This window comes from Thermobia domestica, chromosome 3 (assembly GCF_964235325.1).
Source record: "Thermobia domestica chromosome 3, izTheDome1.hap1.1, whole genome shotgun sequence".
In the NCBI taxonomy this organism is placed as follows: Eukaryota; Metazoa; Arthropoda; class Insecta; order Zygentoma; family Lepismatidae; genus Thermobia; species Thermobia domestica.
This window is the reverse complement of record NC_137456.1, coordinates 157111654-157139298: the sequence shown is the minus strand read 5'-3', so window position 1 is coordinate 157139298 and position 27645 is coordinate 157111654. Positions and strand designations below refer to the sequence as shown.

At 36.0% G+C, this 27645-nt stretch overlaps 1 protein-coding gene across 1 annotated transcript in view; it reads left to right on the top strand.

The window, feature by feature from the left end:
- The window catches only part of LOC145680826 (protein DDI1 homolog 2-like), a 114052-nt gene that overhangs the window by 35694 nt on the left and 50713 nt on the right, over positions 1-27645 (top strand). The window contains exon 2 of the mRNA XM_081751920.1: positions 7108-7239. Coding sequence (XP_081608046.1) covers positions 7108-7239 — 132 coding nt within the window. The remainder of the gene's footprint in view (positions 1-7107; positions 7240-27645) is intronic.

Here is a 27645-nt window from a genome sequence, read left to right as displayed (position 1 = left end):
TAACACATTTCGGGAATTGCTCCCAAGCCCTTGGAGAAAAGGGAATAGGTATCCCTTATAGAACTTAAATTGATTGGTTGGTGGGTATTTAATGTTCCTTTTCAGCACTCTGATAGTATTTGGGACGATACTATTACTTAATGTGAGATCCGAATCTCTAGCCGGGTTTCTATCTGAGGCAAACGCCCTCATCGGGTATTGAAACCTGGACTATGCGCACAGAATGCACATGCCTTAACTACTCGTCATATGCAGAGAATAGTTTCCTAGACTTTGTACTTTGAAGTCTGAAATACTAAAATATTCTATTTTCATATGACATTATGTAGGTATATAAAAGAACTGCTGTTTTACGAATTACTATGAAATTTATTAATTACAGTTCGACTTTGTTTTCATCTTTACATTTCACTGACAAAGTCATGACTCTTTGCTGAATGAGTACGTTTCTTTTCGAAGTTTAGCGCTGTTAAATGCAAAGCAATGCTCTGATAACAATGTATCATCGATCGCTACTGTTTACCAGCCAGATAAATGGCATGTGAACAACTAGATATGTGACGCGAGCTAATATCGACAATCGATAAATAACATATGTTTTCCCTTCTCTTCAATTTGAAAAAGAATGAAAACGAAATAAAATATAGGCTAATGCAGGACCTTTTACTCCATAAATGCCATTTTTACGAGAAAAATATATACATAAATGTGTAAATAGATTAAGTCTACAGAGTACAATAACCTGTGCTAAATAGCCGGAAGTTCGATTTCAGACAACTCGCCTTTTTTTTATTATTATTATTCACAGTACGGTAAGACATATTGGTATTACATAGCATGTGGCTTAATTGCGTGATTAACAACGTTCAGCCTACAACCAACAATACCGGGTTTTAATTCCGAGATCATGTAATGATCAAATAAGTTCCCAACTAATGATTAGTTATTTTATTTTATTACCGTGTTTAGCAAAATTATTTGAAGTTTGTAAGTTCTAAATCCGACAGATATAATTGGGAGCCACAATAGTATAGTTTGAGATACCTAACAAAGTCATGTGCAAAGTTTTAGCTAACAGTCAAAGTGGTAAAGTGTGTGTTTTGTTATTTATTCATGTCCAAATCTATAAACTGGCATACTGTTGTGTGAAAAGGTGTTGTGTAATTGTAACAATAAAAAGGAATAATTTTTAATGTTCAAAAGATTAAATAAATCTAAGGTGAATCATATGAGGGGATATCGAAAAGTTTTAATTATTACCATGAACTAATAAAAACAGAGTATTAGTTTTATGTCGCTTCTTAAGACTTCTCCACATACGCAGTCTCCGTGCAAAGTTACACATTTCTACCACCGTTTTTTGACCTATCGAAGGCCGACATTGTAAAACTATTCAGATTGCATCAAAAAGCCATTGTTCCACCTCCATTATGACATCACCACATCATCTGTGTTGTCAAAATGGAAACTCTGAAGTGGATTCTTCATACATGGTAACATAAAGTCGCTTGGTGCTACACCAGAGAATAGAGCGGGTGCTGCAATATTTCAGTTAGATCTAGCAGCTTCCACGTACGTTGCTTGGGGTGCGTGAGTGGGTACATCGTCATCAGGGAGACAGTTCCCTTGGTTCCCGACGTCTTTGCTTAACATAATGTCGTAATTTCCTCAAAAGCGAGCAGTAGTATGTACCAGTGATAGTACAACCTTCTGAAGGTAGTCTGTAAGGATGACGAAACGAGAGTCACAAAACAACCGAGAGTATAACCTTAACAGCAGACTTGTGCATATTTATCAGTTTTGGGGGAGGCGAGGAGAAGTGCTTCCACTTGCTAATCTTGTTAATCTTCTTTTTTTTTGCCTCAGGATCATATAGATAGATCCAACATTCGTCCATAGTTACCAGACGGTCAAAGAAATCCTCATCTTGATACAAAAGATTCATCAGGTGATTTAATTAACATATCATACTCTGCTTGTTTCTTAAGAGGAGTCAGCCAACGTGAAACAAATGCACTGACACCCTAGATACCCTAACAGCACAAGATGTGCTAGGCATGTGCTATTAAAATGTTTCAGATACTTTTTAGTTACCCGACACTTGGTACATAGGGTATTCATGTGCTAAGTATGTACTTCAGCTACCTAAAGTTTTAGGTGCTTGTGACACCTAATTGATATTTGCGACTGTGTACCACAAATGTAGCATTTATATACCTGGCTCAGTTTCGCACTGTGATAGTCATTTGTTTTTATGTCGTCACTTGGGACATATCTTTCATGTTCGAGGTAGTTCCTTTAGGTGCATACTTTTTCAGACACTTATGACACATAATTGATATCTGCAGCGACGCACGAATGGCAGTCACGTGTTTGCATTTGCTCATGCGCAGTAACATGCAACGGTTTCTCGCGCTTTCTGCCCCACTTTCTGTCCTTCTAGTACAATCGCTTAGAGAAAAGAAGCAACAAATGCATCAAATTTAGATGAATTTAAAAGAAAGAAATGACATAACTGATGAATAAAAATTAGGATGAATCTTTCACACATATGTGAACAGTTAATTATTTACGTAGGGATAACGAATTGTACTTTTTAGATGCCAACTGTCGCCGATTATTTACAAGTGAATATGGAAGAACCATATAATAAAGTAGAGACGCGATTCATTTTGTTATAAAATTACATGGCGAGCGGATTTTACAATCAAAGTGTTGGTGGTTCGCGCCAACCCGCGGGGACTTTCTAACTTTTTAGAAGTGTTTTTAGGCTCACCTTAATGTAAACAAATTACGCATAAAGGCGATTTAACATACTTTGGGGGAGTAATTTTCGTTTACGGTATGATGAAGAACATACCTAGAACACTCATGTCAGGTACATGTCAGGCATGTGCTTACGGGAGGACATAGATTGTCTCTGTCACTTGCCATCCATGTGACATCTCTCTCATAGCTACATAAGGCACACACTGGGCACATTCCCATGTACCTGAGGGAATACGATAGGCATATGCCTGCTATGTAATTGTGCTGTTAGGGTATGGGCAATTCTTCATGAATAGTTTTTCAACCACTACCATAACTGAGTTCTCTTTGCTGCAAAATGTTATGGATGGTTATTCGATGGTCTACTAGAATCAATTTGTTCTATTTTCCTCACTGTGGCGTAGTCATCCGCGATTACTGGAGGTCCAGATCTCGGTTCACCTGTAGGGGAAGGTCGTCTGGTATCGGACAGCGGGTGGTATCGGACAAAAGCAGTTTTCGTTATTTCCCGCTTAGGACTGCACCTAATAAGCTTACAGTGAGTTGATCGGAATGCAATTACCAAGCCCACACCATAGTGGATTTGTCCCATGAACGGTGTGTCTCGTGCTTCAAGGTTTTTGTATTTTTGCGAGTGATCAGGTGCATGGAGATAGATTTATGTGGCTATAACTTATTACAAAATAAGTGTTTTGATATATTATTGTTATCACAACATTTATTAGGATGTATATATTATAATTTAGGAGTATAGTTGCATTCGTGTAGTTACAATCCGGTAGATAGCCATTCATACGTTGCAAGTCATTCGGCTGGTATCGGACAAAGTGGAATCGGGTGCTATCGGACATCACATTGGTAAATAAACATGACGTTTCTGGCTTTTTCAGGAAACCATTGGGAAAGTACATGGCAATTGGGATGAAGAAAATATAAGGTTGGCCATGGATAAAGTTATTTCCAAATAAATGGCACTACGTGTAGCTGGTTTTAGATTTATTGTTCCTAAGAGTACATTAGGAGATTGTGTCAAAAAAAAATAAAAAAAAAACTGTTGAAAGGAAAAGAAGCCTTGCTTCTCGGATAACAAAGGCACGTTTAGTAGAACGTTTGATCGCGACCAAGAGGAAACACTATACAATCATGTAAAGGCTTTGGATAGTCAACTAATGCCACTAAGCAAACCAGAATTATTAAAACTAACTTACAAACTTGCTGAAAAACTAAACATCATAATCTGTGGGAAGTCTTTTGATGAAGATTGGATGTAGTGTAACGCATATAAAGACTGGGTCCATGAACAATATACCAATGTTGATGACAAACTGTTTTATCATTGTGATTTGTGTTACAATAAAAAAATAAGTGGAGATGAGACTAAGAAGTTTGAAATTTGTGTTTTACTTTTATTTTAGGCTGTTTCAAAGCCTAATAAAACTGTATTTTGTGTATAAGAACTCCTGTAAGTAAACAGCTAGCAATTGTAAGTGGTTCTATAAGTAATTGGTTTATTAAATTACCTCAAAAGAGCGATTATCTATAGTTTTATGTTTGTCCGATACCACCCTCCACCTTTTAAGGACGCTAATTTCTATTATCTTTGATTTATTACAAAAATAAATATTATTAGTTTCTACCTGTCAAATCACCTTTAGCATGTTCTGTATAAGATACCAAGGTATCGTTTTGTGCATTAAGTAATTGGATATAGGTATTTTTCAGCCTGACAGACTAAAAAAAGCTAAGGTGTCCGATACCAGACGACCTTCCCCTAAGGGACATGTGACCTTATTTGGAAATTCATCTTTCACCCTTCAACAGTATCATAGGATGAGAATCATCCACGCACAAACTTCATTTTACCGGGTGCTGTAACTCTTCAAATACAGAACCCTAATCACACTACGAGCTTGTATCTTCTCCACAGTGACGGCACCAGAAGGGTTGCAAGGGGCTGGGTACCCTTCAGGCTAGCCTTGCCCTCCAGACATGATGTATTTTATAATGTAAGCTTAGAATATAAAACTATTTTTTTCGGTTTATACTTGCCCCCTAAAAAGTGTATCTGTCCCTCCGCTTGCTCCCTCGAAGAAAGTAAAGTTGGTGTCGTCACAGCTTCACCATCTTGCACTTTACTGACAACTGGCGCTACCTGTAAAGAAAGTTAATGATATATATATATGAATAATTTTCACTAAATCATACATGTAAAGTCTAATGTCTATGCAGACCAAGTCACATTAAAAACACTCAATAACTTTCGGAAAATACTTAAAATTTTCCGATACCCTTTTGTAAAAGGAAAAAGTAAGGTGTGCAAATACAATGTCACTCAGTTGAAGGTAAATGGTATATTAAAACAAAACAGTTCTCAGCAATGGAAGTTTTCTCTACGAAAGAAGCCAATGAACTATAATAAGGATGTTGTATATTATGTACGTCCATTCTCAGCTCAAAGAGGTAAAATAGCCAGTTCACCTACTAAGAGAGTTTCGGGAAAATACTATATAAATAGGGGCTTTGGTAATGGTATTCATTCAGCTTAGCCAGCTTATTCAGATACGACGTCCACGCTCTTGCTCTTGGATTTATTCAGTTTGAGGTTTAGACTACGACTCTCGCTACTTTCAACATAGAATATATTTATGTTTATGAGGGAGAGTGGAACCAATACGATGTTTGTATTAACTTTCTTTACCTTGATTTGATCAATGGTCACATCAATTGTTCCACTTTTTCATACAGGCCATGGCACAAATGGGTTTGTCTCCTATCTTTGTATGGCAGAATTAATTTATACATCGTGAAATGTAAGGCAATTGGTATAAGGTTTTAATTATGTTATACTCATGTAGAATATTTGGTATGTCAACAATATCTTTGGTTTAGGGACATTTCTATAACATTATCATATATATATATATATATATATATATATATATATATATATATATATATATATATATATATATATATATATATATATATATATATATAGATATAGATATAGATATAGATATAGATATATATAGATATAGATATAGATAGATAGATATAGATATAGATATGATCTTATCCTCTTCTCAATATATTATCTATTTGCATAGTTGATTAAACTTTAAAAATACTGAACACTTTGTACCCTGAGGCCACAGTGGTTCACCTCTAACGCTTGGGATCCCTCCCTGATTCTATCCTAGCTCCCGCCAAGTGAGCAGGAGCAGGAGCGTGGGTTCTCCTGTTTCCTTCCACATTCCTCATTCTAACATTGTCATCCATCTCATCATCATCGTCTGTCTGCTTTAGCCTCGGTGGATAATAGTGGAACGTTAACCTTAAAAAAACAATCTTGCAATCTAGTTCTACTACTTGTATAGAATCATGATGATTAAAAATATGTAATGTTATAACGAAGCTTCTTTTTCATTTATTGTAACAATTAGATGCTTTTCTTGTTGGGGATATACCTCAAAATTTTCTTTAGTAAAAGCATTTATTGTAATGACTACCAAAAGAAGATTCTATCATACGTAGTAGCAGTCGGTAGCTTTTTTTTTAGTTAGCAGATTGCGTATATCTGTGTTTGTGATTAGGAAATTTGCTTGGTGCGTAAATCAAGATAAAGAAGTAATTTCGTCCACAGTTGGAAAAGGAATTTTGTTTCGTTTGGCATCTTTTGTTGTTATTTGTAGAGTTGTATGTGTGTGTGTGTGTGTGTAAGGTTTACACACATACATCACAACTGTAAGCGATAAGCAAGAAATATTAAGAAAGCTTATTATAAACCGGAAATTAATTATGAGAGTCACTGGTAAGATGATGTGACAAAAGGAGGTCGTGATTCGAAAAAAGTTGAGAAATTCTGGCCTACCATGCTAGTTTTGTAAATAAAAGAAAATTTTTATCATTTTCAGCAAAACTTTACAAACACACATACACACACACACACACAAACACACACATATATATATATATATATATATATATATATATATATATATATATATATATATATATATATATATAGTGGCGTATTTAGGGGAGAGCTTCCAGGCTTAAGGCCCCCCGAAATTTTATTTACTATGTTAAAGTAAATGAAATATCTTGCAGAATTTTTACATTTCCACGACTAAAGTTGGCAAAAAAATATAATAATAAATAAAAAAAGAATCAAAATAGTAAATAATTATGTCACTGCATATATCATAACATTCATCACACCAAGAAATTAACTTTAGTAGGCTGGCTATTGTTTCAGCATAATACTACCACTGAAATTTATCGTCTGCTTTATGTTATGAATTTCTGACTGTTTCTTATTTTATCTCTTTATTCTAGAAATACGAACCGAAAGGATTCATTGCCGAACTGACCTCTTCAGGACTGGTAGAACGAAAACTTCCAATGCAACTCTTTGAAGAAGGTGTGAAGATGGGTCGTGGGCTGGCGCCACTTGCTATATGTTGCGAGGTGAGACATCTACTGACGAAATTTTGAAATACGTACTGAGAAAATTTATTTAACTGTAGTTCATGTGTCTTTCTACAGCTGTACTGAACTACGGTACTTTTCACGGACGTCTCTGGTGGGGGAACACGGCCCCCAATATTTTGAAGTACAAACTATTTAATATTTTATTCTAATTTAATTATTTACTAACGATAGAATAACATATAAATAATAATAATTTTGTATTTGGAATATAATATTCAGGCTGTGAAACGATTATAACAGAGTTCTTGATATATCTCAGGGGATCCGTGAAGGTAAGCAGAAGGGTAAAAATGAAATCGAAGATAATAAACAGGTTGGACCAGGAAGTACCATTTAAATCAATATCTTTGATGTCCTCCTCAAATTTTACATGCCAGAGACGCCAGTAGTACTTTTAATGGTGAAACAATGAAAATGAAATGAAATCTTTAGTTTTACGTCCCACGGTTATGTCGGTTAGGCTAAAGGAGACGGTGATTATGAGAAATGAATGAAATGGTGGAATGAAGAAAGTGGAAGGAAACGGAAGAACCCCGAGAAAACCCACGAGCAGGTTGTTTGTCCATCACAAAGTCCACACGGCGCGAGCTGGGATCGAACCAGGGATACCAAACACCGGAAGTGAACGCTCTACCACTGAGCCACCGCGCCCCCGGTGAAACAATGAGAATTAACAAACAATGCATTAACCATTCCTAATAGTTCCGTTCGAAATGTGTATGGGAAAATTAGAAACAACTAATTAAATATAAAAACGATGTCTTTTTGAACGTAGTACCTGAAATAATTTTAGCCACAAGTCAATTAACCTTATTGGATAGTTATAAAGAATATGAGAAAAATTGGAACTTAGAGAGTATATGAATAGATTGAGAATTGGAATAAATTCATAAAATAAACATAACTTTAGCACCTTGATATTCATTTGCACACAGGCGTGGAAGACCCGGATTCGATTCCCGGCGGGATCTCATGTGGTTCGGATTCCACGTTAATCAGTAGGTCCACGTCTCATATAGCCTCGCTGCTGAACGGGACGTCAAACTCAAAATCAACTCAACTCACTTGCACACATCACTTATTATTTCTCTAATATAAGATATTCTGACTTCCTATTGTGTTCAAAAGGTAATTAGTCGGTACACAAGGGAAATAGAAAACGAACAGGTAAGAACACACGGAAAAACCACCTATACGAAGACACTTTTATCTTTTCGGTAGAAAGGATTGCATACTACAGTGAAAAATCGGTTAACATTAGTGGTAGATTGCTACCACACACGTAATCTCTTTTGAATTTGTCAAAATGGAGTTATTGGCAAGGACGGCGATCCTGGGGTGGCCGAAGGGCCCCCCCAAAGCTCATGTGGGCTCCCTATTGTATTTACGGATATACAATATTTGGTATAATTTCAATGCAATTTATCTTAAAATCCTCATCTGAATGCCCCCCCCCCCCCAAAGTTACAGAGAAATCGATGCCCTTGGTTATCGGACGAAAATATGTTTTCAGAGAAGCTAGTAGTTGTTCCAGTACTCAAAGTTGGAAACCATCATGGTATTTAGACAGAGTGATTGTAACGACTGGAATGTCCAACGTGGAAAACATCAGGAAATTACTACAATAGTTCCACCTAGTTTTCCAATAAAGTATAGAGTAAATGCGTATAATAATCTTTCATAAGACAAAATATATATTACCTGTTATGAAATATCGTCAAGATCTGGACAATTCAGATCCGTGGTCGACTTTTACGAAATTGATGTCATTCGATTGATTTCAACATGTTTTATTAACGGAAAGGTGGTGGGTTTGTGATAGAAGGCTCAGCTCTGGTGCAAGATGGTCCATGAAAGTTTATGGTGAACAACATTGTGCCCGTGGATTTTCTCAGAAATCTACTGTTTTCTCCCTCATTATAATTCCATTGTTTCATAATCATTCACCTTCATGTGCATTTACCACAACGTCCAAGGGCAAAATTCCATTCGTCGATCAAGATCATCTCCAGACAATTGTTGTTGAAGCTGTAACTTGTAAGGGTGCTACTTCTCCCTGTTCAAATTTCTTTGGACTCTCTGACACTAACATGTTCACTCGATAGATGTCGCTTGCTCTTCGTCGGATTATTAACCAATACACTCTGTACGACTGCCGATATTTTCGGATCAGCTGCAGTTCCGAGATCGTCCAGTTTGAGGTAAATCTCCCACATTTCTTGTTGTACAAAATTGGCATTTGTTTTTGCTCACAGCACTGCTCGTCACCGGGACTACATTAGGATTTCGCACGTTGAAGTCAGTTGTTGTTACTGCTAAACTCCATCCTCCACGGCAGGGTGCACCGGGTACGGACCTCCCAAAATTTGCTAACTCAACATACCGTAATACTAGGGACGCGCACGATACAAGATTTGTGGCTGTCTCGTCTCGAAAATGTGCTTTAAAACTTGTCTCGATTCGAAAAATGTATATTTTTCTATTGGAAGAGCCGTGTCTCGACTCGAATTTTGTGAGGAAAACCCTGCCTCGACTCGTCTCGTGCGCATCCCTACGTAAGATGGGGTTACTTTGCACATCAGGGGTTACTTTGCACATAATATGAAAAGAGTTTCACAGTCCTCTGTCGGTAAAATCATGAAGTGTAAAGAGAAAGTTTCAACTGCCACCGCAAGATAGAACATCTAACTGCATTTTGGCTATAATGTTGGCGGTTAACATCAGTTCTAATTACCCGGAGGATTTATTGTTGAGAGGTGTGAAAAGTAGTCGCTGCAAAGGCCGCAAAAATTTGAAAGATATCACCTACAAGAATTTCCGTCAAAGTTAAGTCAGTTTCGTAGAATACTATTGTGTATAATGGGACTTTGATGCAATAGTTGAAATTGAAATGTGAAACGTTTTAAAGTCATAAAATGAGTAAACCTGGGAGAAGGCGGTTTCAGCCTCTACTCGGGATTACTTTGCACCGGTCCAAAATACCCCTTAGATAGGAAATTATTACTACTGGAATCTCCTGCATTCTAAATTTAGGTAAATTTCATATTTAGGTAGATGCCGGAATGAATTTCTTGTTGGAAAATGAATTATCAACAGTGGCGGATCCAAAAGAAAATAGTTTGAGACGGGCTTCACTCACAAAGGCTTCGTTTTTTTTTTTTTTTAAGAAATCAATAGGTTTTTGGGGGGAGGGGCTTGAACCTTATACGCATAGGATGACTAACATTAGATTATCGGTATTTTAAAAAGAAATCATGCAATTTAGGTGAGTTTCAGCCTGAAAATCCCAAACCCCGTAAATCTTCTACTGATTACGGTTGGGATGATATTCTAGGACATAAAGAATAACCAAGGCAAATCAGTTCACGGGGATTTTTTTTCTGTTCCTGAGTTTGTATTTTTGTAGGACATATGCTAAACTATTAGCATGTGGTTCCTGTGCCGGTACCAGAAAATACATAATTTTCTTTACAAATATTGGTAATTCATACTAGGTATCGATACCAGTACCCTCATTGTAATATCAATACTTGTTGACTGCATGCAGTTTTGTGTAAAAAGTAAAATGTATAAATACTGAAGGGAAAACTTGCACAGAAATGTTATGTTCGTATGTTTAACATACTTTTTTGTATGTTGTGCAAAGTAACCCCGCCTATGGGGTTACTTTGAACTAAAGTTTATATTTTAATAACTATGGTCATACTGAATATTTACTAATGAACTTGCACCAATGTTTTCCTTATATATTTCTATCTAGCTATTACACCTATGTGTTTAAAATACAGTGTTCTAAATCATTACGTTTGTAAATCACATGCGATTCTCTTTAAAATTCCTTAAATCTTGTGCAAAGTAACCCCGTCTTACGGTACATTTGTATCCTTTGTCAATAAAACTATACTTGTTTAATAGGGAAATGATTAATGCAGCACGAAAATTTAATCTTACAGTTAATCTGTACTCTTTCTCTTATAAAAAACACAATCTAGTTCTATCATTTATTTTCTGAAAATATAGGTGGAAGTATTTTACAATTATTTATCGTCTTTTCAAATGCAAAATAGTACGCGACTTACAATATTGGACTTCACCCCTTAAAGCTTGGACCCCTCCCAACAAAAATTTCTGATGCGCGCCAGCTTCTATCCCTTCTTCAAGAGTTAACGTATTTCTGTTTCACTTTCAAAAATGAAAATCAGACAATTTCTTACTGTGTCACACAACGCTCCACAAATAATTACTTAGCACGTACCGGAATGTGAAACACATGCAAATGGAACATAAAGCATATGCAAATGGTGAGTGGCACTGCATAGATGAGAACGTACAACGAGATACTTTGTATCGGTTGATAATTACTTGTATCTTGGGCAGAAAGTGCTTCTACACAAGCACTATACCTGATATAATGTTACTTAAAAATAACAAAAGAAGAATGTTTTGAAGATGTAAGAAATATACATTATTATTGTATAGTTGGTTGCTATGTAGTTGTTTATAGATACTTAACTAACATGTACGATTACAAGACAGTGTGTGTGAATATACGTTAAAAGAGAATCAACGAATAAATTATCTAACACTTATCATGGACTTGTAATTTCGATAGAAAAGGTGATAAGACTAGTGAATATAATTACGGAAGATATTTTAAGGTGTAAACGATTACTGCCACTAAAGATTTACTTATATTATTAGCCGAACCAGGGTTGACGACTACCTTTGGTAAGTCGTTGTAAAATTTTTGGTTTACCTCACCCGGGACTCTTGTAAATTCATATCCCGAAGTCTAAAGTAAGGGTGAATTTACCTCTGTAAGAAGGTTCATGAATACGAACTCAACTATTCTCAGAAGTGGCAGAGTAATCACAAGAAAAATTATGATCGGTGAAATAGTAGAAAATGAAACTGTTGACAGTGTTAACAACGAGCAAAATATAGCTCCCATTACACCTGAAATGTTGACATTAGAATACAAAATTTTAATGGCATTACAGCGACAGGAACAAAGCCGAAAAGACGATTTAGAAGCCATGAAGCAAAATTTGGCTCAGATGTCCAACGAATTAAAACAAATGGTCCAGCATAAGTCAGAAGAATTGAGTAGAAGATTAGAGCAAATAGACCAAAAATCAGAAGAAACCAAACAATCTGTTATCCAGGCGGTGAGAGACATCACATTACAGTTTGATGAAAAGCTAAAAAGATTATCAGAAGATTGCCAGGATAATTACAACCATGTAATCCAAGAAGTCAATTGTGTAAAAAAGGATTTGGAAGTAATAGAATCTTCTGTTCGTCAGCAAAAGATTCAGGTCACAGATAATTCAAACCAAATACGTGCAAATACTCAATTGATATCTACCTTACAAGAGGAAATTAGGACGTTACAGATTAAGGACAACGCATACCACAACAACATGGTTAATGATCGTTTGGAGTTCCCTTGTTCACAAGAGATGATATCGCATTCACCCGCAGCAGATCAACGTGGACCTTACGTTATCTCTTCTTCAAGTAATCCATCCGATGAGGACATTATTTTGGAAGGAATTCATCCAAGGAATACAGATGGGCGGAAAAGAGATGGTGGAACCACACATAACGCAGTAGGTAGAAATTATCACTCAACACGTACACGAAATGGTGAAAGGAATGTAAAGTTAAGTGTAAATATGAGCGAAATACGTGCTATGAGTAAGTTTAGTGGTAAATGTAATGAAAATGCTACTTCTTTCCTAGAAAAATTACAGGATGAGTGCAGTATAATGTGTATAGATAAATCGCAATATATGAAACTAATCCCTCATTTATTACTCCCACCATGTTCTTTATGGTTTAAAGCAGTACGAGATCACGTCAATACATATGAGCAATTCAAAGCCGCGCTGATTGCAAATTACGAAAACGATTTTTTACTTGCAAACAGAGATGCCACGATTAGAAACCAACCTTTTAATCCTCGTTTGCACAAATCTGTTGTTGATTTTGTTGTAAATACGTATAACGAATTAAAAGTCGTAAATCCGTTGCAATCGGAATCTAGAGTGATTGCATCTATTCGAAATCTACTACCGTTTAAATTACAACAGATCCTGTTTTCCACGCAGTGCATGAGTTTTAATCACTTATTAATGCTTGTCCAATGTTATGAAACTCAATACCAGGCACTGAATCATCAAGCGGGAGTAGGTAAAATTAAAAACAATTCAGATCACCTTGTACCTGTTCGTAATCTAAATATCCGTAATGTGAACAATACGGAACATAACCTAAATCGAGCAAATTTAAACAATCAGAACGATCAAAATAGACAAAGATATGTTGGGAATTCACCTAATCTAATTAATCATGACAATCCTTATGTCAGACCATATAACCAAAGTAGATTCAAAAATAGACGAAATACATGGCGAAATTCCAGAAATACGGTAAACTACATGGATAGACGTAATCGTAATTCAAGAGATGGCACTTCGTACCAAAATCAAGATAATGACACAATTCCTGTACAGATTAACAATGCGGGACATAATCATGATTGTGCGGTACAATGTACTTTATTGGAACCATATACGAGTATGAATTTAAACTGACTGCAGTTGATGTGGTAGGGGTTAAACCCATATCAGCTATAGATTCTCATGAACATTTATCTTCAAATTTATGCGATAATGTCAAACCCATATCAGCTATTGATTCTTATGAACATTTATCTTCAAATTTACGTGTTCATGTTAATGATGAGAACGACCTTTTACATGACGTATCTGTAAATAATGATTCGGAAATAGCAGTCAATAGATGTCAGTATCAATTTATGCCTGTAGTAAATCGTTGTTGGTCCAAAGATGATAATGTCAATGATGGTTTTGAAGTTGAAGAAAACTTTGTATTTTTAAAATCATACAGTACGGCTAAAATACCTGTCAAAATAAATGGGTTAAGCACAGAAGCTTTATTGGATACAGGCGCAAATGCCTCGTTATTATCATATTCGTCATGGAAAGCAATTACTAGTGATTATTCGAATTCTAAATTACAAAAGGCTGAGAATCTCATTATAGTCGATTTTACTGGTAAACATAAAAAGAGAGTAGCCGGAATTACTCGTGTGACAATAGCTATTCAAGATTTTGAAATGTCAATTCCTATTCTAGTGATAAAGGAACTGAATGAAAAATTAATTATTGGTTTAGATTTATTGTCTCAGTTGCGTGTCATGCTCGATTTCAGAAATCAAACGTTAACTATACCCGGCATACCTCAGGAAATCGTTCAGAAACTTATTCCTAAATCTGATGATATTGCTTGTCAATATAATAATGTTCCTAATGTATTGAATAATGTTTCTGTAAGTTCTGAAAGTGATAAATTAAATGATCAACTAACGCAAGTCACACAAAATTTGATGAATTCAAAAGATGATGTATTGTTTTCTGAGTGTGTTAAGTCACTTGAAAGTAGTCTTGATTTTATAGATGATACAGTAAAAACTCACTTTAAGGATATTTTATATAAACATAAAAATGTCTTTTCAGAACGTCCTGGGTGTTGTAAGGATTTTGTTTACTCTTTTAAGGTTAAAACAGACAAACCTATTGTGACTAAGCCCTATATAATTCCCTACCGATACAGGGAAAATGTACGTCAGCAAATTACAGATATGTTAAGAGATGGGATCATTAGGCCTTCACGAAGCATTCACCTTAATCCATTACATGTAGTTCCTAAGAAAAATGGTTCTCTACGTGTGGTTTTGGATTTGAGACGCACGAATTGTCATATTGATTTGGAACAAGTGAGGTATCCTCCAGTGGAAGAAATATTAGCCTCTTTACAAGGGAATGCAGTATTCGGAAATTTAGATCTAGTACTGGCTTATAATCAGGTCGAATTGCATGAGGATTCGAAACCGTACACGGCATTTAGCTTTGAAGGTCACTTATATGAGTACAACCGTGTAGTCTTTGGGCTTATCAATGGTAGTGCGGCGTTAGCTTCCTGCTTAAATAAAGTCTTAGGTCAAGACTTACGCAGCAACGTGATAACCTACGCTGATGACATCTTGATAATGGGAAAAAATCCGCATGAATACTTGAAATACTTAGATATAGTTTTAGATAGATTGGAAAGTTCGGGTCTTACTATCAACCTACAGAAATCCAAATTTCTACAAAATTCTATAGAATTCCTCGGCTACCAAATTGATGCATCTGGTTTACAGTTCAGTCAATCTAAAGTACAAGCCATAGAGGATCTGCCTGCGCCATTAAATGTGAAACAGACACGGCAAGTATTAGGGCTCTTCAATTGGTTTCGCAAAGCCATCCCGCGATTTGCTGAGATAGCCCAACCTTTATTTATGATTATAAAGAAAGGAGTACCATGGCAATGGGGTCCGATTCAAGAACATAGTTTTAATAAGTTGAAGGAGAGCGTAAAGCGAAACATCCATTTGAATCACCCTCGATATGACGTTCCTTTCTATGTCCAGTGTGACGGTTCTCAACTTGGAATCTCTGCAGTACTCTGGCAACCAAATCCAACCATTAAGGAACCGGCCGTTATCCATTGCGCTAGCCGTACTTTAAAGAAAGCTGAGAAAGGATACACCACGACAGAAATCGAACTTTTGGCCGTACGTTTTGCGATACAAAAATTTGCTCCATATCTCAGTGGATGCCATTTCATAGTACTTACCGACCATAATTCATTACGATACCTTAACAGCATACAGGGATATAATAACAGACTACTTCGTTGGTCGTTAGAGCTTCAATCTTATGACTTTGAAGTACAACACATTAAAGGGGTAGACAATGGACCCGTAGATATCTTATCACGTCTGTTTCCTGGAGAAGAACAACATATCCTGTCCATCAACGAATTTAAGGTCTTACAGGATGAAATAGCCACCATTTCAATGGAAGATCTAAGAGAACATCAACTGAATCATCATGAATACAACCAAATCATGAAACATTTGTCTTCATGCAGTGAGGGATGTAATTGCCCCAAACAATGGAATTCCAGATTTAAATTATCCAACGGAATTCTACTTATTAAAGATTTTAAATTCAAGTCTAGAAACAAAATTTGCATTCCACCTACGTTGACAACCCGCATATTAAAAGCTTATCATGACGATTTCGGTCATTTTGGTTATGTAAAAGTATGTGCCTTGATTAATAAATCTTTTTATTGGAGGGGAATGAGAGCTCAAATCAAAAATCATATCAAGGACTGTATTGAATGTATGCGAATCAAACATAACTACCAGGCTGTACAAAAACCTATGCTCTCAATAACGCCAGAGAGACCACATTCGTTCTTATCTATCGATCTATATGGACCGTTACCACGAGCAGCTACCGGAGAAACTTATCTACTTACTACTATGGATATCTTTTCGCGCTATATAGTAGCTTATCCTCTGCGTAGAGCAACGTCCACTGCTATCATAAATAAAATCTTGAACGTATACATTCCACATTGTGGTCCTATCGAACACATATTATGTGATAATGGTTCACAGTTCAAAAGTGATGTGTTTATTAAAGCAATGAACAAGGCTAACATTAAAATTCATTTCGTAACTCCGTACCATCTCAGCAGCTCTGTTGTAGAAAATGTGCATCGTAATTTTGGTATGTTGTTTCGACACTTTTGCAAAGATAAGCATGCCGAATGGATTAAGCATGTCAATCAAATCACGTATCTTTTGAATCATTCGATATCAGACACTTTGGGCGTGTCTCCTGCTAATGTACATAACGGTTCTGATTTGATTTTCCCTGTGGAACAACATTTTAATGTCAAGTTAGAAGATTCGACAATCGTAGATTCTTCGAGTTTAGTGAATATGATAAAAATTCGAAGACACAACAAATTTTTGAAACGTAATTCTCAACTAGAGTCTTTACAAGAAGGAAAATATCGAATCAAGATCAATGACTTAGTTTTTGTTAAACAACATCCACAAAGTAATGCGTTGTTAAAGAAGATTTATAAATTTTGTGACATTTTCTCAGGTCCTTATTTATGTTTCAAGGAAATAAACCCTAAAGTTTTTGAATTGTTGAACGCTAAAACGGGTACGTCAATTGGACTTCGTAATATAGATGAGTTGAAGGTTTGGAGACCTACCCAGTATACAAGAGAAAAATGGATGTGTCTAGTGAAAAGATTAGTTACACCTGACATCCTTGCTCAAATTAATAAGAATGAAGGAGACTAAAAAAAGGGGTTACTTCTGTTTGTGTAAAAATAAGTTTATTTTCTTCTTTTTGCTCGTCCGAACGTAGGTTACATTTAATTTTTGATTTTTACTTAATTTAATTTTCTTTAATTCTCATTAACCAATGATAATTTCCAAATGATTTTTTTAATTCTTTCTTGTTAATGTGAAGAATTATAATTCGCTTCATAATTGATTAAAAGCAAAGGTTATTTATATTATATTGATTTGTGTTGAAACTTAATTGTCAAAGATTATGTTAAGTATAAGGTTCATTCTATTAAGCTAATTATCCGACGACTGTCTACATGCGCCACCTTATATGTTACTTGAATAAGATTCTTCTGTATTCTGACGCCTCATTGATACGATGTATACATTAAAAATATCATCTAACGTAGTTGTTATATAATGCGCCCTAGAAAGATCAAACATTATTAACATCACCGTTTTTAATAATGATTGAAACTGTTGATCATTGTGATTTATGTTTTAAAATGAAATTATTTCTTACGTTTTTGACTTCGCACCCTTCGTTGATTATATTAGTAAGCGACGACGTTTTTATAATAAAAGATAAATATTAAAGGAATAAAAGACTTATTATAAATGTAATTATATTAAGGAAATTTAATAAAGTTATATACGAGGGTCGATCAAAATGTAAAGGACATAATTAATATAATACCATTATTATAAACGGACCAGTGGTTCTTAAATATAAAAGTCAAGCTACCTTGTAACTTTTATATTCAGTCCCATCATCGGGCGACATTTTATACAACGAGATACTTTGTATCGGTTGATAATTACTTGTATCTTGGGCAGAAAGTGCTTCTACACAAGCACTATACCTGATATAATGTTACTTAAAAATAACAAAAGAAGAATGTTTTGAAGATGTAAGAAATATACATTATTATTGTATAGTTGGTTGCTATGTAGTTGTTTATAGATACTTAACTAACATGTACGATTACAAGACAGTGTGTGTGAATATACGTTAAAAGAGAATCAACGAATAAATTATCTAACACTTATCATGGACTTGTAATTTCGATAGAAAAGGTGATAAGACTAGTGAATATAATTACGGAAGATATTTTAAGGTGTAAACGATTACTGCCAGTAAAGATTTACTTATATTATTAGCCGAACCAGGGTTGACGACTACCTTTGGTAAGTCGTTGTAAACGGCGGCCATGTGGAACATATTCTCTGATCGAGTTTGTTGTTTCTGTAGTTTACAGTGTTTTCCCTAGTAATGAACGTGGTTGCGTACCCTTACAGGATTTGTATGATACGTAGTCCTTCTTTTCGAAACACCCCGCATATAGACCTTTCCTACCCTAAAATTACTCACAATCACATCACCGTTACAGTTATCGTTAAATAAACTGCACCATTTGATTTCTCATTGAAACAGATCGTCACTTGATATTTTGCGTGGCCATGTTGCCATTTGAAGTAACGAAGTTAAGTGCAATATGACTACCACCAAGATGGCGGACGACGACCAAAACATTTGCACCTCCCACCTCAAAATATTGATGGTATTTGACTCGAGATCCAACCCATATCTAGTTTGTGAAATATTCAGGTCGACCCTGACTTTTGGCCATACATTGAATTTTATTACTTATTAGGATCAAGCTAGTGAGCCTTATCAGTTTGTAATTTAAGTCCGTCCATCCGTTATTTCAGACGATAATTCTTGAACAAAAGTGATTTTTTAAATAATCCTTTCTTGAATAGACGGATACAATGATTATCTCATCCGAGTTCGTAAATGGAGTCAGTGCGTTAACATCTTGTCGAGTAATGACTTTAACGGTGTCTGTCCATATTCCATTCAGTCGTAAACGTACGTTTCGCGTACCGCTAATATATAACTCTCAAAACATTTTAAGAGTTACGAATTGTGTAAACATCTAGGCGAAAATATTTAGATATTAGAAGGCTCCCAACACCACGTGCTGAATGTAAACAACCTCAGACGACAACCATGAAGAAGGCATCATCAACCATCGTGAACGATCATCAAGTAACGAAGATTAATAAAGATAGCATCATTTCGGGATAAAAGGAGCCAGAACACCGCAAAAGACATCAATCTTCACCGACTGATCATCTCGTGCAGTCTCTAGAATGTCTGGTCTCTGAAAGCTCCTTTATCCTTATCTCTCTCCAGAAAACCTGGTCTCTGAGAATTCCCTTTGCTAGGATGCCTGATCTCTGCAAACACGTTACCGCTTTCTAGGATGTCTGGTCTCTGAGTTATCATCCTCTCTAAGACGCTTGGCCACAAGAGCCGTGGATTCTGTCACCCTAGGACGCTTAGTCTCTGGGTTCCTACAAACTCACTAACAAACCACCAAGTATCCAGGGGGAACTTATATTTGAACTGTAATTATTGTTACTACTGTATATAAGAAGTTTTTTTTTTTTTTTTAAATAAAAGGTGATTGGGAAAGTCCAAAATTTCCCGTATATATACCATTTTTAGCTCTACCATAAAAGACAGAATTTCACAATATTCTCAATCATTATTCTAAACGCTAGCCCATTTATTTATAAGTGCACGTTATACTGAAGTTCTTTACTACCTTTAGCACATTTTATTTATAATTAGCACTTCGTATTACTTGTGACGTAATCCATAAAATCGTGCTCTCTTAGGGAGAAAATAGTACGATGAGACCTAATGTGTACCAACAGAGCGTGCGTATAGCATATGAGTCTACAGTAAAATTGCCATTTATTTATTTATTTATTTTGCATTTTTGCGAACAATGTAAAGAAAATGAAGAATATCGAAAATGTAGAACGTAAGGCACAGTAGGTGCGCGCCCAGAAATTTTTGTTGGAAGTTGTCCAAAGATTGAGAGGGTTCAATAGTTCAAGACACCACGTTTACATAGTATCGAACGGGTGTTATTCCACATCCGAAAAAAAAAACTATAAGCAACTTTTAAGTACTGCTATCTACAGTATATTCCTACGAAGAATGATAAAACTATATTGTTTTTATCTGAAAAGAAATGATACGATGATGAAAAATGAAATATTTAGTTTAATATCCCACGATTAGGAACCGAGACTAAGTGAGACGGTAATGATGAGAAGTTTATGAAATGGTGGAATGAAGAAAGTTGGAGAACACCTAGAAAATCCACGCATATAGTGTTTGTCTACCACGAAACTCACTTAGCGCGAACTGGGATCGAACCATTTACCCCACGCACCAAAAGTGAATCTACCACCGAATCACGGCGATTCTAGTACAGATGATGAGTAAGATCAAATCTTTGTTTTACATAAGTTATTTCTCTGCTAAACAACTCTAGTTTTATTAAGAAAGTGTAGAAACGTATGTTGAGTTACGAAGTTTTGGGGTGATCTGGTCCAGGTGCAACCCCAGCGTGGGCGTGCCCCTGATAAGAATTTATCAAGTCTTTCGTGTAGTGTATAAATTTATGTGCCTAACCATGATGGTGTCCTATAAGTAGATGGACTGCGCATTCAGATTTGTATCCTATAAGTAGGGTTGCCATATGTCCGTTTTTTGTACGGACTGTTTGTATTTTTGGGTCCGTGTCCGTGCCCTTATCGTACAAAGCATGAAATAGGAAAATGTCCATATTTGACAGCTTTTGGAGTTTCCTTAAAATTTCCGAGTCGGGAATCGCTAAACTTTGGGGCGAAAAGAATTGTGTTTTCATCATATAACTTATATTTTAGTTACTATTAATAAAGTAGGCAGGACAGGACTAGATATTAGTTGGCCTCGGTGGCTGACATATTCTGTTGGCCCCGAATTCTCAATCCCCCAACCACTATTACCTCAACTGCCCACTGTTTTCCCACAATAAAAGCACACTATTATCTTAAATAAAGTACACTATTCTTTAGTAGTCACTCCTTACATTATACCATAAAGATGATAATATAAAATCAGGGTATATGTTATATAACAATATTTATGAGAATAACATAGACATATGAGAGTAATCATTAGTATATATATTTTTTCGTCTCGTCTTGGGATTGCAGAAATTTGTAATTTGTTAATAAAGAACTACGGACAAATTAATTTAAAGTTAGCACTGGCGGTTTCAGTATTCGTGAACAAAGGGTACGATAAGCTGCAAAGTGATACCCACTGCACGTAGCCCGAAATACTTTTCCGGGAGGGATATACCTTCCGAAACAAGCACGACAAAATCTTCCCGCAAGGACATTAATATCAGTAAACACTTGTGGTCCACGAACTACGTCAAGTACCCAGATTGTGTGCATTTATGCAAATCGTGTGCACATATAGATCTGCAGGGTGGTAGTAATGGAATTATCTACTATGGTTGCGACATGATATAAGATCAGGAAAGAAATCCAAGAAATAAATCTTAATATTGCTATCAGAAATTGATGTCATGAATTTTCATTTCGATTTACGTAATTTTATTCCAAATATGTGTGTATATCCAGTTCTTACTGTAATAGCAATTGTAGTATATGAATATGTAATGACAACAGTGAAACCGGATTCAACAGGCCACAGTTTTATTTAAAAGAAAGACCTACGTACAAAGAATTTTATGATTTTTCACTTATCAGTGCTGTAGGTTCAAGAAGTCCGAATTTATAATTATAATCCACTCGTTACAATGGTACTAACCTCCGTTTCCACGGGAATTTTCGAAACGACACAATAAGGACACACACTACCTCACAGTAACAGACTTTGAATAACTGACCGCGGCTCAACTTCTTGGCTGATAAAATTGGCAACTATTGAAAAATGAAACCAATTACTCAACCACTAGATCTTGCTACAGAGGCAACAGCTCGACGCCATAATATTATAAATCTTGAAAGTGATCTCAGATGTTCAAGTTGTTATTTTTCCTGGGCCAAGAAACTCCACTATGAAGAATCGTATTGTTAGGCCACTATACTTTGGGCTCCCTTTCATTTTCCACGATAGGAAACGTGTTGGATTTCACTGTTGTTTTCACTTCTACCAACATAACTCTGAAGCTGGTATGGCCCATTCTTATTTTATAGCGGACGTAAGTCGTAACAAAATTTTAATGAAATGCTCAAAGAGCTTGATGTATGCAGATTGCCACCGTGACTGTTCACAAGAATTTAGTTGTCGCACACGGTTTCCACATTTTTTCTCTTTTTCCTGACCTCCTCTCTTTATTAAAATTTTCATTTGGACCCCTTTAGATTTGATCTCCGTCTGGGCGACGATTGCCGCCTAGCCACCTAGGCCAGTCCGGGCCTGAAAGTAGGTTATGTTTTTTAAAAAAAGTGTCTCATTTTTCCATTCCACGGTTCTTTAGATTAGGTTTAATATACTTCATTTAATGGCATGATTTATTATATTTGTGTAATAAAGAAATATATAAAACAATTTAGTTTCCAATAGTGTTTTAAGTATTACAGTAAACAATTGTGTGATAACCTAAAAAGTTGATTTTTAGGTAAGAAATTTCAAAATATTTGTTCTGAGTTTGGCCACCGTATCTTTGATGGGTCGTCATTTTAAGGCTTGTCCGTATTTTGGATCAATAAATTATGGCAACCCTATTTATGAGAAAAGGTTTGGAACGGTTACTACTTTTTAATAGCGTTTTGTACATATTATCTGGCTTCAGCGTCCTAATTTACTATTTTGTTATACCCCCCCCCCACTCCACCCATATATATATATATATATATATATATATATATATATAAAAGAGAGGAATGAGATTAGTGAAAAGGCATATCATGTATCGGAGCCTCACCTGAAGAAAATAAGCTCCATTATTGTAACAACGGTGATGCATAACAATATGTGTCACCGAATCAAAACTGTCCAAAGTTTCAAATAGTCGAGAAAAAAGATTTTCTTTCTTTTTTATTACCCTTTATATACGGTAATAGCGTTGTTGTAGTTTTTTTATACAATTAAGCATAAATTATGTAAGTAATTTAATTCATTAAAATCTTGTAATTCACTTATGATTCAAAAGTACTAAACACAATAAACTTGTGCAACTTATTATTTTAACGTTGCATTATATTTTCTATAACTCTATTCATCAAGTATTAACATTATTTTTTCTTATAAACCAAAGTAGTTACTTAAAGTTTCTCATTTAATGAATTCCAAAATTACATATATTACTAGCATCAATTACCCGCTTTGCTGGGTTAATTTTAAAAAAAATAGTAATATAATCCGTTAGTCAGTCACTTTTTACTATTAATAAAGCGCTCTTTGATAGCTGTCATTTTCGATGATTTTAATACATCCCTCTCCCCTTCCCGTATTGTGGGGCACAGCATAGGAATTGTCATTCTTCATCTCATCGACCCCAAAAACTATGAATTCCACACTGATATTGGTCATTTCGATCATTTTTATATATCTTTCCTTTCCCCCTCCCAAGCTGTGGGGCTGAATTAAGATTTAAACGATATCAGAAGTGCCACTGTTCATCTTAGCGACTCCGAAAACTAAGGATTCGACACTAATATCGATCATGTTCAATCATTTTCAAATGTTCTTCCCTCCTCAACTTTCAGTTACACCGTCAAAATGATATGAGTAAAACCATCTCAGGTTCAAACTTCATCCAGGTTGTAAATTTGATCGAGATCGGTCCGGTGGTTCAAGCGTTATTAGGTTTTATTTATTTTTATATATCTCCCCATCCTATCACCCTGCTCTAAGTTCTACCGTGAAAGTGAAATCATAAAAAGCATCTCAGGCCCGAACCTAATCTATGTTAAAAATTTGATCCAGATTAATCGTTTGGTTCAAGCGTTATTAAAGGAGCAGTTCGAGTTAAAAACAAGTTTGGTGCAATAGAAAGAGTAACAAAAAATAAGAGACCCGTATTTTTTATATCTTGATAGGCCGTCTCGTTCAGCTTCTATAGGCATTTGTTTTTGATGAATCGTAAATGCTGACGTCACGCGTGGGATACGCGAGGAACTGAATGTGAGTCAGCAACCACTCCCTTGTACGCAACTGATAAACCTTTAATAGTGCAGTGGATTTAATAGATAGTGATTTGGGTTTGTTAGCAGTCTTGCACTGTGTTGAATTCTTGAGGGATGTTTTTGTTAGCCGTTGTTCCTACAGCGAGTACAGAGAGAGCAGTAATTACGTTTGTTGTGCGAAACAGTGTTTCTTCCAGACATGTTTTTAGGGAGCACTGTCTCCCGGAGCTCTGAGAGTCGCCCCCGGAGGAGACCAAAATAATACGTCTATAATACAATAAATATAATAGTACTGTGTGAAAATAATGTGCCTCTCCGAATACTAAGTGCCTCCCCGGATTTTTTTTCTGAAAGAAACACTAGTGTGAAGTAGAAAACACGTGTTAGTACAGCGCGTGCTGTGTCTGTGAAGTGAAGTAGAAATGCCTAACACCTGTTGTGTTTTCGGTTGTAATTCTCGTGCAATTAAAGCTGAGGACATAAAGCATCTTTTTTCACGTTTACAAGTCATGAGAAATCATCAGATCGATATAAATTATGGCTCAAGAAAATCAATAGGAAAAAAATGTACCAAATAAAAACACTCGTATTCCAAACATCTTGAAGAGCCTGCCTTCGAGGAGTCAAATTTACTGAAAGAAAAGCTAATGCCAGTGGCGGGTCTAGGCTGGGGCCAGGGGTTTAAGCCCCCCAGTTTTTTGAGTGACAAAATTGATTTAAGCTATTATATAGATATTTTTGAAAGTTTATAGTAAACATGATATACCTACCATAATCTGGGTTCTGACTGCCAGTCCCCCGAGTTTTTACCGTCTAAATCCACCTCTGGCTAATGACAAGAGAATTACTTACACGCAAACTGAGAAATAATGCTGTTCCAAGTATATTATTGAAAGGTTTAGAATCCGAGCCATTGAACAAACGCCGATCTATGTCCAATTACCAACGTAAAAATATCGTACAAGACGCAATTGACGGTTGTAGTCAAGACGATGCATTAGAGGGTAATAGCAACGATGGCACTCATGATTCTGAAGATACTGCTTTAGAAATAAGCTATAGAATGTGAATTGGGGAGTGAAATATACCGGCTTGTAGAAGGAATCAGCGACAATGATCGTTCCTCAAGATATAGAATCATCGTTTAATTTCTCTGTATCAAGTGACAATGATGGTGAAACGGGTGATGAGAGTTGTTCCGCGGAGAGCGATGCGAATAAAAGAAATTTGTTTTTCGTATTCTGGCAAACTTTAACTAACTAACTAACTCTATGGCCTATGGAACTCGGAGGTCCAATGCCACATTCACAAAAGCTCTCCACTGACTTCTATCCTTAGCTAACTGCATCCAGTTTCTACTTTGTATTCCAATCTCTGCGAGATCTATCTTAATATTGTCCTCCCATCTGCGCCTAGGTCTTCCTAATGGTCGTTTTCCGATTGGTCTTCCAGTCAAGACTTTGAAAGCGTTTCTACTTTCTTCCATCCTAGCTACATGACCCGCCCACCTAAACCTCCTAGAGTTGACGACCCTAACAATGTTGTGTAAACCATATAAATTATGTAATTCCTCGTTATGAAGTTTCCGCCATTCTCCATTCCCGTTCCTCTTGGGTCCTAATATTCGTCTGAGGATTTTGTTCTCAAATACTTTCAGTCTATGTTCTTCCCTCAGAGTAAGTGACCATGTTTCGCAACCATATAGAACAACAGGCATGATTATCGTTTTGTAAATTTTAAGCTTCAAATTCCTCGACAGATTTCGCAAGAGATTTTGAACCGAATAGTAACACGAATTCCCTGCTTTGACTCGACATTTAATTTCTCCATGAATATGATTTTCGTCTGTTAATACTGATCCTAGATATTTGAAACTGTCCACTTTATCAAAAGTATTATTTAATATTTTAACGCATCTATAATTTGCTGTATTCTGGTCCCGACGCACTTCCATGTATTTAGTTTTCTCTGCATTTACTTCTAAACCCATGTCTCTGCAAGCGTTTAATAAGATCTCTGCATTTCTTTCTCTTGTTCTCCTATCATCCCCTATTAAATTTACATCTGGCAAACTTTATAGATGTTATTTCATTTTTGCCTCATATGTCGCGCTCCTGTACATAACTTGAAGCACAAAATTATAGGGTCAGCATTAAAAACTGCAACAAAACGTGAAAATGAACATACTTATGTTTGGGAATCGGAAGGATGATTAAAGAAAAGGTACTTAGATGTTGTGGCAATCTCGTCCACCATCTATTTACGTGGTATTGGTTTCGAAATTTTAGTTCCTTTTTTTGAAACACTGAACCTATGCTTTGTAGGATACGTTTTATATTATAAAAACTTTTGTGCAGCCCACCATCACATATTATTATTTTCTACATGCAGATGATATTTCTAAGTCTTCGCAATCAGTTCTCGAAAAGGAAACCGCACCTAGAACGTACCACCGCACCTCTCACAAACGAAATGCTTGGCAGTGTGCAATATGTAGGCCTGCTCTCGCTGCTTGACCACGTATGACGTCATCACAAAATCTTCCTCTGTTACTCACTAACGACTGAACGTATCGCGATCAAACAAACACCATTCCTTTTAGAATTTTCAACTGTACAAATGGAAATAAATTGTCAAAAATGCATTTCTAAGTCGAACTGCTCCTTTAGGTTTTATTTATTTTTTAACTCCTCCCTCTCCCTCCCCTAACTTCTATCGTCAAACTGGATAGATAAATACCATCAGAGGCAAGAAACTCATCTACTTTGAAAATTTGATCGAGATCGGTTGGGTGGTTCAAGAGTGATGAAGTCACAAAAAGACAGTCACTTTCATTTTTATTTTTTATATCTCCCCTCCCCTTCCCCTACGTTGCACTGTCAAAGTTAAATGACAAAAAAAATATATTCCAGGCCCAAACGTCATCTATGTTGAAAATTTGATCAAGATGGTTGGGTGGTTCAAGACTTAAGTTTTATTTATTTTTATATATAAATCTCCTTTCCTCCCCCTCCACTAGGTTCTACCGTCAAAGTGAAAATTAAAAAAAAAAATCTTTCCATGCCCGAACCTCATCTATATTGAAAATTCGATCGAGATTGGCCGGGTGACCGCCCCCAAAACTTATAGGATAGGTA